Source organism: Alosa pseudoharengus, unplaced genomic scaffold (genome assembly GCF_046254945.1).
Source record: "Alosa pseudoharengus isolate Yale_2024_CS ecotype anadromous, Long Island Sound unplaced genomic scaffold, YU_APseudo_1.1 YU_APseudo_1.1_scf_16, whole genome shotgun sequence".
Taxonomy (NCBI): Eukaryota; Metazoa; Chordata; class Actinopteri; order Clupeiformes; family Clupeidae; genus Alosa; species Alosa pseudoharengus.
This window is the reverse complement of record NW_027468630.1, coordinates 6,212,521-6,224,646: the sequence shown is the minus strand read 5'-3', so window position 1 is coordinate 6,224,646 and position 12,126 is coordinate 6,212,521. Positions and strand designations below refer to the sequence as shown.

Genomic DNA, 12,126 nt, shown 5'->3' with positions numbered 1-12,126 from the left:
TATTGATTAAGAATAAGACATTGTTTGATTATGACCTAATACATGTGAAATCGTGCTTAATAAAGACTTTGTTAGGGCTACGCGCATAAACGTACACATATGAATAGTTCAAATGTATTCCCTAACCTAAAATATTACTTATAGGCTTATGGGAATTGGTGGACAAGATTGTGTTTTATAACCTACCATTTAGCAATTATTTTTGCTAGAAAAGACCATCCTTAATATTGTTTACAGTAGGCCTATAATATTAGTATCTCTTATCACTTCAGCCATGAAGGTTAATACTTTCAGTGTGGTTTATCCATGTAGGCTATAGCCATGTTAAGTAACCTTTGTGGAAATGTTTATGCAGGATATCACAAGCCTTGATGCCTGTCTCCGAGTGCCCTGCATGGTTACACTGAATTTAAACAACATCATAAAGACCACATTGTCTAATAATCTAATATGAATGTGTTGAATACATATCTAACATAGTTGCCCAATGATATGAAGGACGTATCCAAGTAGAAAACACCGCCCACGAGTTATATCAAACTGAACATTTAAATGAAACATCCGCAAGTGTCCACATGAGGAAAAGCAACAAGCGATTCGTGCAGCGCAAGTGGATCAAACTAGCCTACTGTAGGCCTACTGTCTAATCTGTCAAACCGCGTAAATTGTCGCACTTAGCCAACAAATAAAAATGTCCTTGGTATGTCCTTGGGGGAATACGCACGACCTATCCTTCATGCATTGCATCCCCGAAAGTCGCTCTGGCGCTGCTGCAGTCTGTAAGCATTTGGTGATATGTGAGATATAAAACACCTACCGTAGGCTACTGAATAAGATAGGCTTATTCAAACATGCAATAAAGTATAGCCTAGCCTACTTACCTACCCAGTCAGTTCTGGTAGGCTATCCTTTCGGTCCGATGAAGTTTGCAGTATGGAAGTAGGCCTATGGTATATAAATCTGACAAACCTTTTCTTTAGTATTTGCCACTCGAAATTGAGGATCAGAGGCGTACCGCGTGTATATCACGCGGAACGGAGCAGCGCTCTCTGAAAGAATTCGGGTTGAAATTGAAAAGCAATGCCTTAGGCTAAAAGTCAATAGGCTATCCTACACCTAATAACCAAAACACATGTCACATTTGTTCTCCAGCGGCATCCCATAGGCTGGAGAATATAAAGGCAGGGGTTTCAGACTATTCTCCTTCATAAAGTCTCTCAGGGGGGTGGGATATTCCAGAAAGCAGGAATAATCACTATCAATGGAGCTCAATGTCCTCCACTTCCTCACTCCACTTTAGAGGTTCTGCCTATTAGTCCTTGAGGCAGAGGGGTTGGTCGGTATCATCTGAGGGGAATAAGCCTGATTTGTATTGGATGTTTTCTGAAATATTACATTACATTACATTACATTTAGCAGACACTTCTTGACCAAAGTGACTTACATATGTCAGCTATATTACAAGGGATCACATAAGTGCCTTGCTCAAGGGCACAACGGTGGAAGCCGGGAATTGAACCGACAACTTTCAGGCTACTGCACGCTAGCCCAGCTCCTTAACCACTACACTACCACCGCCCCATATTAGGTATAAATATGTAAATGAGCCATTATCTAATGAAATATGCAATAATTTCAAGTACACAAATGTTAACATTGGATAAAGTCAGGTTCAAAATTCTTCTTTTGTCTTTCATTTTGGTGACATTAGAGTGAAATGTTATTCCTGAAATTCTGCATTTTTGAGAATGTCTTAATAGATCTGCTGAAAACCCATGTTGTAATTTCAGAACTTTTATTTTCCATACTAAAGGTTACAAATCATATACAACCTCCTCTATTAAAAAAATCCTGACTATAACTGGAAACTTGTGTTTGTAAGTGTTTATAAGTACAATTGAAGCAGAGATTTCTGGTTCAGAGGTGTGAACATGGCGATAATAGATATTGTTTAATGGCTACTGACAGTATTTTGATCTATTCTTTGACCACTGAAAAGTATGGTTCTCGACTTAATAACCATGGGAAATTGAGGGTCCTAATGTCATGTTAAGGACCATTGGCTTATTTCATTACCGTTGCACCATGTGACCCAACCGGTGATGCTGCTGTGAATTAGTCAGCAAGGACAAAAGTAATTACACATAACTGAGGAAAGCCAATGATGCAAATGAGTCCCTGAACTGACAGAATGGTCTCCTTGAAGGATTAGAAAGCAAGACAGCTTTGGTTGTTTATTCTTATCCTCTCAATTTTGCTTTGTTCATCACTAATCACATCAGTGATTCACAGTAAATGTCTGCTTCTCTTGGTTGGTCTGCAATAAGATACAACCAAACAGGTTTACCAAGTATTGCCATCACACAAAACCAACGTTAATATTAACACATTTTAATTAAAAGTACATGAGCACTTATGTAGTGGAACAATATCAAATGTATATGCTGTAATTAAGACAATGTAACATGATCACTGCATACTGGTAGTTCCGTTAAGTATGTTAAAAAAGAATGAATATTAAAGTTATATAAAAATGATTGATATCTATCATATAGGCCTAAGCATAAAAAATAACTGAATAACATGACAATTTCCTGACAGATTCACCAGAGTTTTACACCGTTGTCAATTCAAATTCTGGTTAATGAGCTTACTGTGCAAAGGAGTGTGGAGATGTTACAGTTCACAGTTAATGTTACTGAATCATTCAGCAACTCACCTAAAACTATAACAAATATTAGCATGTAAAAATAAATGAAATGACATATTTGTCAACTGGGTTATATATATATATGTTTCCCTTTAAAACATAAGGGTGCTTGGAATATTTATGTTAAACTTATGTCTATGTAAACATACTTTTATAAAGTGACAAACAACAAGAGATCATAGACTAGAAGAAAAGAAATTGGTCCTTCATTTTAACTTGATTTGGTTTTGTCTGGCACTAGTGAGGACAACACACCCTTTCACACATACAGCCCCACTCTATACTTTGCAGGATACTCTATACAGTATCCTGCAAAGTCATTTTAAGTGTACATCGGATGTCAACTAAAGATAATAAGTGGACCTACATTTATGTAGTGTAGATCATTTCAAGCAAATGTATATGAATGTTAAAACATTTTGATGCATGTCTGACTGTAGCTACCCTTCTCAGATTGCTTAATCCCTACCATTTGGCAAATGATATTTCAACTAGGATGAGCACTTTCGCCGCTAATACTTGGTTTATGCCAATGGCAGTTTCCCTGTTCAGTAAGTGACCTTTTTAAGAGTGTCATAACCTCCATACTACATTGTAGATAAGCATATGGCATAAAAACATCCAGTTTTACTTCTAATTGTCTGTATGATGTCTGTATGATGTCTTTGTGTGTGTGTGTGTGTGTGTGTGTGTGTGTGTGTGTGTGTGTGTGTGTGTGTGTGTGTGTGTGTGCACGTGTAGTGATGTAGTGCTCAGTAGAGCTCACTTAGGCCAGCAGTTTTTCGAGCTTTCTGCATTAGAGCTCGTAGTTGGAATTGTTTACGAGAGAGAATCCGTACATGCTGTAAAAAAAACAAACAAACATAAGTAATCAATCAGTAAAATCAGTAAATAAGAACATTCAAATAGTCAGTACAATCCTAGCTGGCTGAAGGGCTATAAAGGGGCTAATCCAAGCTGTTGGGTGATGTTTACTCACCTTGAGGAAGACCTCCAGATCGATGACCCCTCTGCGGAGAGCCTCTCCCAGGTAAAAGATGGTGTCCTCTATGGCATTCTCCTCTGAATACAGGTTCAGTATCTGCCTATAGAGGGGCGCTGTGGGAACGATGACGTCATCAATGTCGCCCCTCTCTGACTGGTTGTCCATCTTCTCCAGCACCGCTTTCATATCATCGTCCTTCTGCTTGAGGATGTCAATGTTCCTGTCCACATCCGTCTGAAGGCATGAAACACACAACATACATGCATACATGAACATATATGTATACACACACTACACACAAGCAGGAACACACAGACACACAGATTAGCCTGAGAGTACACCTAGCCTCCATGATGGACCAAACTCAGGATCAGAGATGTACACTATTACAAAGGTGAGGCTTTGTAAAAATAAGACCCCTTTCTATAAAAGATATATTTTATAATTATAGCCTACTGTAGAATTCTGAATGTATGCTGATGTGTCTGTACCACTATGTGTTTCATGTGCCGATGTATCTTCGTTTGTACACACCCGGGTGTGACAATGCATAAACTAATTGAGAACATAAATGCACACTGTGACTGAGTGCCCTCACTACAAAAAAGCCAGAGCTTGATGACACTGACTTAAACAATTATAGACCCATCTCAAAATTGCCCTTTCTTTCTAAAATCCTAGAAAAGGTTGTCTTTCAACAACTCCAATCATTTCTATCAGAGAATGATATGTTAGACATCTTCCAGTCTGGATTCCGACCTAAACACAGCACGGAATCTGCTTTAATTAAAGTCACTAACGACTTGTTACTATCAGTGGATGCAAAGAACTGTGCAGTACTTATGCTGCTAGATCTTAGCGCCGCCTTTGACACTGTAGATCACTGCATTCTTTTAGAGCGCCTTGAGCACTGGGTTGGAATTTCAGGAACTGCACTGAAATGGTTTGCCTCCTTCTTAGAGGGAAGAACCTTTTCAGTTTCTTTCAATGATACTTCATCTTCATCTGCGCCCTTATCTTATGGTGTTCCACAGGGATCAGTGCTTAGTTGTATTTTATTCTCACTGTACATGTTGCCACTCAGTCAAATTATGAAAAAGCACGGTATATCCTATCATTGCTATGCTGATGATACACAACTGTATCTCCCATTTAAATGTGGTTCCTCTGGTGCTCTAAACCCATTGCTTGATTGCCTAAAAGAGATTAAACAATGGATGTCGACCAATTTTTTAAAACTGAATGAATCCAAAACAGAAATTCTATTTTTTGGTTCACATGAAGCTGCAAATAATGCAATTAGTGAACTAGGGTCTTTTGCCAGATTTGTAAAACCGTATGCAAGAAATCTTGGCTTTCTACTTGACCCTGATTTTAAATTTGAGAAACAAATTAATGCTGTTGTCAAGTCATCTTTTTACCACCTTAGAATCTTAAGTAAAGCCAAAACTATGTTTTCTTTCAAAGACTTTGAGATATTGATCCATGCCTTTATTTCATCCCGCCTGGACTACTGTAACTCCCTTTATTTTGGTGTCACTCAGTCCACTCTATCCCGACTTCAGATGGTGCAAAATGCAGCTGCAAGACTGCTCACCAAGTCTAAAAAGACACAACATATTTCTCCAGTTTTGAAATCTCTGCAATGGCTACCAGTGAAATTTAGAGTAGATTACAAAATTCTTCTTTTTGTCTTTAAAGCTTTAAATGGACAATCTCCCCAATACCTAAGTGAGCTTGTACACTTTCACTGCCCTCCCAGAACTCTGAGGTCATCAGATAAACAATTGCTCTCAGTACCTCATAGTCGTCTAAAAAATAAAGGTGACCGTGCTTTTTCAGTAGCTGGGCCCAAGTTGTGGAACAACCTCCCTTTTCACATTAGATCTACACCAACTATTGGTGCTTTTAAAGCCAAGTTAAAAGAACATATGCTATTAATGGCTTTTAAATGAATTGTGGAATGTAATTATAGGCTATATATATGTACATATTATTTTTAGTTTTATTTTCCTGTTTTTTTTTTTATGTGTGTGTCTTGTTTCATTTTGTCTTATATATATATATATATATGTTTTTATTTTTGGAGCACTTTGGTCAACCACAGGTTGTTTTAAATTGTGCTATATAAATAAACTTGACTATGACTATGGTTGAGTATGCACTCGGACTGCCATACCAAAGAGCCTGGCTCTTTGGCGTTGCGGTCAAGCTGCAAGTTTAGTACCCCGGAGACCCGGATTCGAGGCCTGGCTCTCTCTCCCTCTGATGTTAAGGTCAAGCTTCAGGTTTAGTACCCCAGAGACCTGGATTCGAGGCCCCGACTCTCCCTTGGCTACACACTCACACGTGTTAGTGGGGTTTTTCCCTTAGTGTGCTACATAAGATGCCCAAGTAAACAGCTAGATCAGATTTACTAGTTAACAGATCAGAGTGCCCAAGCTCGATTAGGACTTGGTGCCTCTAGGTCTGCAGTCATAACACAGTCCTGGCCTGTTCTGGTCCTGTTCTTAGGCCATGGTCAAGGTATTCCCATTTATGGTCGGTTCGGTTTTGTACAATTGGTGACAACTGCCACATTGCCAATTTACAATTCTTGCTTTGTCTCAGGGACTTAGCTTTAAGATGGATCTACAAAGCGATTGAGATGGATCTACAGAGCGGCTGAGATGGATCTACAGAGCAGCTGAGATGGCTCTACAGAGTGAGTGAGATGGATCTACGGCTTGGACTCGCACTTCCGTCAATTGCCGAGCGCGGTCTTCAACCAGCAACTAAGAAAAGCCTGTTAGACTCTGCAGTCTGACTGTTAAAGACTCATTATCTTTGTCTTGTTTTTTATGCCTTTAATTTGATAGGACAGTGGAGAATGACAGGAAGCGAGTGGGAGAGAGAGTCGGGGTGGGATCCGGAAAGGACCACGGGGCGGGAATCGAACCTGGGTCGCCAGTGTACGGTGCAGGTGCCCCAGCCAGTCGCGCCACGGCTGGGGCCATAGTACAGATATTCTTTAAAGTAATATTAAAACTAAACGTGTTCTTCTCACCATCTCTTGTCCAATTCTGCTTATCATGTCCTCCAGCCTCTGATGACCTCTCTTCAGGTCCTCCTCTGTCTTCTTAAGGGCATCGAGCTCAGCCTGGGCGCGGTCCATCTCTTCCTTCATCCGCCAGCGCAGCTTATCGCTCACCGCCGACACCAGGGACGCCCTGATGGTGTCCTCGCCAATGGTGGCATCACGAGCAGGGCCTTAAAACAACACACACACACACACACACACACACACACACACACACACACACACACATATGCGCACACACACACACATATGCGCACACACACACACACAAAAGTACAAGCAAGTCATTCGTTGTTATGGAGTGGACAGATTTAAGACATTCAGAGGACAAACAATGACCAGAGAGTGTGTCCATACCTATGGTGGCACTGGGTGTTGCGGGGGTGAAGTGTCCCGGGCCTGGGCTGGCAGGGTAGCTGCCGGCGGCAGGATAGGGGTAACCCTGAAAACTGCTCGATCAAGATCGAGATAAAGAACTTTGTAGGATGTGCATTAAGAAAACGGCTTCCATCAAAAACAAGGCTTTTTATCTAGACTTTGTTAGACTAGACTATTACAGATACAAAGACTTTCAGTACAGAAAAGCTGTGCCTCATTGTCAATTAGCACTGAACAGCATTGAACTTTGACTTGGGTAGTAAAGGTCGCACCTGGGGTTGGGTGAGCGTGGGGGACCATAGGAGGCAGTTGGGCCTGGCATATAGGCAGCTAGAGAGTTAAAAGTTAAACAAAATTTTAAACAAAAAAAGTTTAATAACTGGTTAACATCAACACAAGAAAATAGCAAGAAATAAAAAAAAGAATTTAAAAAATGAGATCAAACTCAAATGGGTTATACAGTGATTGCAGTTTGAGTCAGTTTGATTCATAATTATGATTCCTCCTGGGGGCAGTTTAAAATATTTATTTTTAGTTTTAATGTGATATGGGGTGTAGCATAGGTGTCCAACTGTAATTCAGTTAGTTAGAGCGGACAGTACTTAAGAGTGAATCATTCAGTGAAAGTACAGCGGCAAACTGTGGTGAGTAACAGAGTTACAGGTCAAATGCCCTGCCTCATGTCATTCCCATATGTAGATAAATACCTTCGTTCAGAACTTTGAATGTATCTGAGTAAGATTGTACAAATATCATTGAGAAGAAATTCTCCAGCTGGGAGAGATAGCCTGGGTTAGAGTCTAAAAACTTGTGCAGTTGTAACTCACCAGCGGTTGGGCCTGCTGTCTGGAAGGGCTGGTACGGAGTTTGTGTGGTAGGTCGCGAGAAGACAGGTGGCTCCTCCCCAAAAACCAAAATCAACACCTGGATTAAGCTGAACAGGTCTGACTGGGGCTGACAGCACAGAAGGGGAGAACAGAACACGAGACATACAGCTGTGAGAATAAGTTTATGAACCCATGCTAAAGTTGACTAAAATGAGGAATAAGAAATCATCTTTTGGAAATTGATCTTAATGCCTTAATTAAAAAATAAGGAAAAATCCAAACTTTAAGGACACCAATTTTCTTTGTGAATGAATAATGTATAGTAAATAAATAAATGTTCTTCCTCAAAATACAGGGGGCATAAGTATACACACCACTATGTTAAATTCCCATAGAGGCAGGCAGATTTTTATTTTTAAAGGCCAGTTATTTCATCGACCCAAGATACTATGCATCCTGAAAAAGTTCCCTTGGCCTTTGGAATTAAAATAGCCCCACATCATCACATACCCTTCACCATACCTAGAGATTGGCATGGGATACTTTCCATAAGATCTTCTCTCATTGCAAAACCAGCTATTAGGCTAACTGAAATAAAACTATGCAGAGGGAGTGGACAGACTCCGGTCGGGTTTGCTCCATATTTTGATGATAAGTTTTTAAGTTTTGTTTAGAAAACCTTAAATCCATGTCATACAATTATGCCTCACATAACACATCCCAACATTACACACTATGTGCAGGCCAATGTTTCACAGGAATGATTTTTTTTTTGCAGTGATGATGGTGACGAGCTTAGACCCGCGGTACTAGGCGTCACTGACTGCGGTATTGTGGTAATGAGGTTACCGTCCCAGCCCTAATGGGAATGTGTCCAAGGCCACACCAAAGCCCTTTATGCGGCTGATATCCTCTGCACAAGAGGAACAAACACACACAAACACTCAGACTGAAGGAACAACAAAACCCAGTCAAAAGATGTAAGCTACATTTAAGAGTACACACTGAGAAAATCAGAGGGTGCATGAGGGGGCTGAGAGGGTAGCCTGGTTAAGACCAGACTCAATCGCTTTGTGAATAGAGTCTGGGGACTCAGGATTGGGAAAGGTTTCCAATACTAGCATGTTGACGGGTGTACACTTTCCATTAACTTTGAAATCATTGGTCCTGTCTAACTAATCACATTGCTCAGGGATTCCTAACCACTTTGCCTAAGCTTTACAAACTGACAATAAACAACATGTATGTAGGCCTACCTTTGCTGTAAATAATGTACACATTGTATTTGCAGGCTTTGCTACTATGGTTTACCACAGCCACTTCCAATTTCGAAACTATAGTGTCATCCCCTCTCGTCGCTGATTGGGCCTGACCTTTTTTGGGGTCTAATGGGAACATTAGTGAATTATGGTGTACCAGACTAGTATCTCCCTGAAAGGAGATTTTCACACTGCGAGCTATAGGTAAACAATGCTAATGTCGACATGAACAAATAATGACAACAAATATGAGGACTATGTCCAATATCCAAGCCCTCTCAAAACTAGTGAAATCTAGAAATAACACTTGACAAAAGTTGTCCAGAGGAGGACCACTGACAAACAGCGATGATGCTCGGGACTCACATGTTTCCATTCATGCAGGTAGGGCAGGTAGACTTTGCCATTGGCATCCACATGTTTCCCTGTCTTGATCATCATGGTGCTGGTGGGCCTCACAAAGCAGATGGGGGGGTTATAGGGGTAGGTGTCCAGCAGCCACACACAGATGGGGATGTTGTAAGTATTTCCTAAGGATAAAAAAGAAAATATCCTTTCCTGAGTGACACACACAAGCACAGAGGGTACATTGAGGGTACACCCTCATTTGCACACTTCTGGGAGAAACATAACAGAGCTACTTTAAGTATCTAACATAAGACTATGTAGCCTACTGTAAATATAAAGGGATAATTTTATCCCCATCCTATAGTCTTCCATCTGTGTCCTTTGCTGGATAATAACTTCCCAAACAAAGATTTGTAACCTCTCCCGTCAAGGATAAGATCTACACAACATGCCTCTATATTGTGTCTACAGTGGCATATTTTGTCTGACTTTAAATTGCAAACTAAAAAAAAAAAAAAACAGGAATTGGCTTCAAGGACAAAAACAGTTCATCATTAATTTGGATGAATATGCTACAATACTCAATACAATATGCTTAAACGCAGACATACTTTTCTGGTCAATAATAAAAGGGCATACTTCAAAGTGCATTCATGACTCTTTTGGTTCAATTTGTTCTACCTCTGTAGCTGACGGGCACAGTCCCTGCCAGGCTCATCAATTCCCTGGTGGATCCATCATTAAACACTGAGAGAAAGTGAGACAAGAAAAATTCAAATTCACAACAAAGAAATGCACCTAACATTATGACACAATGCAGCTCCTGCAATGCTGTAGTTTCATAATAGGTTCAGAAGAATTATTTTGTTTATCAATACAATTCAATATGTTTTACTGGTATGACTGCATTGTACAATACTCCCAAAGCATTAAAAAAGAAATACAAATAGTTAATATTAGCCTAGTAATAATAGTAATGCCAATAATAACAATAATAATGAAAGAAAGTATAACAAAGAAGTAATACAATCCCAAAGAATGAAAGAAATGAATCAAAGGTTAAAGCAAAAACATTTTGAAGAGTGGCATATGACCTCATTGGTTTGAGGTTGCAAATTTTTTTTTATGATATGCTGCTACTTATACTTATATGTTAAATACTTATACTCATATTTACCATTTCTACTGTAAGTGCATGTTGTGTGTGATGTCTGTATGCTACTGAGACCCTTGAATTTCCCCTTGGGGATCAATAAAGTATCTATCTATCTATCTATCTATCTATCTATCCACTACAGTTTCTAGTTTCTTTTAGAGTTTCTTTCTTCTTTTACTTCTCCTCAGATATATCTTAGTTTCCCTTCATTTGTGTGCTCTGTGATCTCTTGGTATACTGCTGAAATTTACATCTGATGTTTGTATAATGCCTGCACTCAGTAGCCTAAGGCAATGTTATAATTCAACTGCACTTTTATTTGGTTACAGTGAGGGCACAGCCTGACCCTGGTCTGTTTTTGCCTTCCACATTCTATGAACAGGTTGTGTTTATCTTGCATGAGATGGGATGCTGCTAAGACTAACTTTCTATGAAAATGAAAATAACCACTCAAAGAGGGCTTTTGTCCTACCATATGAATCCATAACAGGTTTGAGATCCTTGTACTGAGTGATGACATGATTGATTTCCCGCACTGTCAGATCCCTGTATTTGTAACCCTGTGCATGCAAAAAGTGGAGAAATCGTACTTCAGATGGTAGGTTAAAGTGAGGAAACTGCTGTTTTTACAAATGCACACACATAATTATATTTAGTTGGATACCGTAAACATAAGCCAACAACAAATAGACAACAAAAGGTAGCGTACAAACCAAGACGGAAAAGTTCAGCACAGAGAATAGCATACGAGCTAAAAACTATACACTATGCGGCGGCGGCTATAGTAGATCAAGATTTTTTAAATATGGTTATCCTACAAAGCAGTTAGCTTCTTACACCACTATGGCGTCGCCAAACATAACGTTAGGCAAAAGGCCTAAATCTGAATGAGCAAATGTAGGCTAAACATGACCAAAGAAGTTTAGCAAATCCGAGCTCACCTTTGCCAGCATTTTTCGGAGTACATTTTCGTTCACTGCCATAATCAACAACTAGTCCCAAAATAAGAAAGGACAAAAATAGGCCTATAGCCAACGTTTTATTTCACTTCTTCCCTGCGACAGACTAGGCTATGTGTTCTTCGATCACACGGACATTATTTCGATATAAGCAGACAACGTCAAATCATTCTATCGTCAACAAACTGGAAAACTTCCTCATAGTTTCTGCTCAGCTGACTGAATGGAAAATGAGGGCGTGTTCGCGATACACACTGTGTGCGCACTAAAAATGACCAAAACTGCTATGGTAAGTCTGTCAGCGGCAACAACGGCAAACTTTTCATCGATTGTGTAGTAACATCTAAAACAATAGGTTTGTCTATATGACTAATGTTTTTTCTGAATTTCAGGTCACATAGCCTATGCTAGTTGAGATTAGGGAC

General features: G+C 39.8%; 1 protein-coding gene across 1 annotated transcript; it reads right to left on the bottom strand.

Annotated features, from left to right (window-relative positions):
• Nucleotides 1-2,375: 2,375 nt before the first annotated feature.
• On the bottom strand, nucleotides 2,376-11,907 carry LOC143125429 (tumor susceptibility gene 101 protein-like). Its single transcript, XM_076286887.1, has 10 exons — nucleotides 11,684-11,907; nucleotides 11,215-11,302; nucleotides 10,268-10,333; nucleotides 9,605-9,768; nucleotides 7,980-8,106; nucleotides 7,425-7,482; nucleotides 7,132-7,223; nucleotides 6,742-6,944; nucleotides 3,690-3,929; nucleotides 2,376-3,552 (listed from the first exon to the last, which is right to left on the bottom strand). Exons 1-10 carry the CDS (start codon nucleotides 11,723-11,725, stop codon nucleotides 3,463-3,465), a joined length of 1,170 nt encoding a protein of 389 aa, XP_076143002.1. The 5' UTR covers nucleotides 11,726-11,907; the 3' UTR covers nucleotides 2,376-3,462.
• Nucleotides 11,908-12,126: the final 219 nt, after the last annotated feature.

Bases quoted from the DNA above. Each gene is read 5' to 3' on its own strand.
- LOC143125429 (XM_076286887.1), bottom strand. From the start codon at position 11,725: ATGGCAGTGAACGAAAATGTACTCCGAAAAATGCTGGCAAAG. The intron at 10,334-11,214 runs GTAGGACAAAAG...ACTTTCTCTCAG, and splicing joins ACCTGTTATGGATTCATATG to TGTTTAATGATGGATCCACC. The intron at 3,930-6,741 runs GTGAGAAGAACA...TCATGCCTTCAG, and splicing joins GCAGAATTGGACAAGAGATG to ACGGATGTGGACAGGAACAT.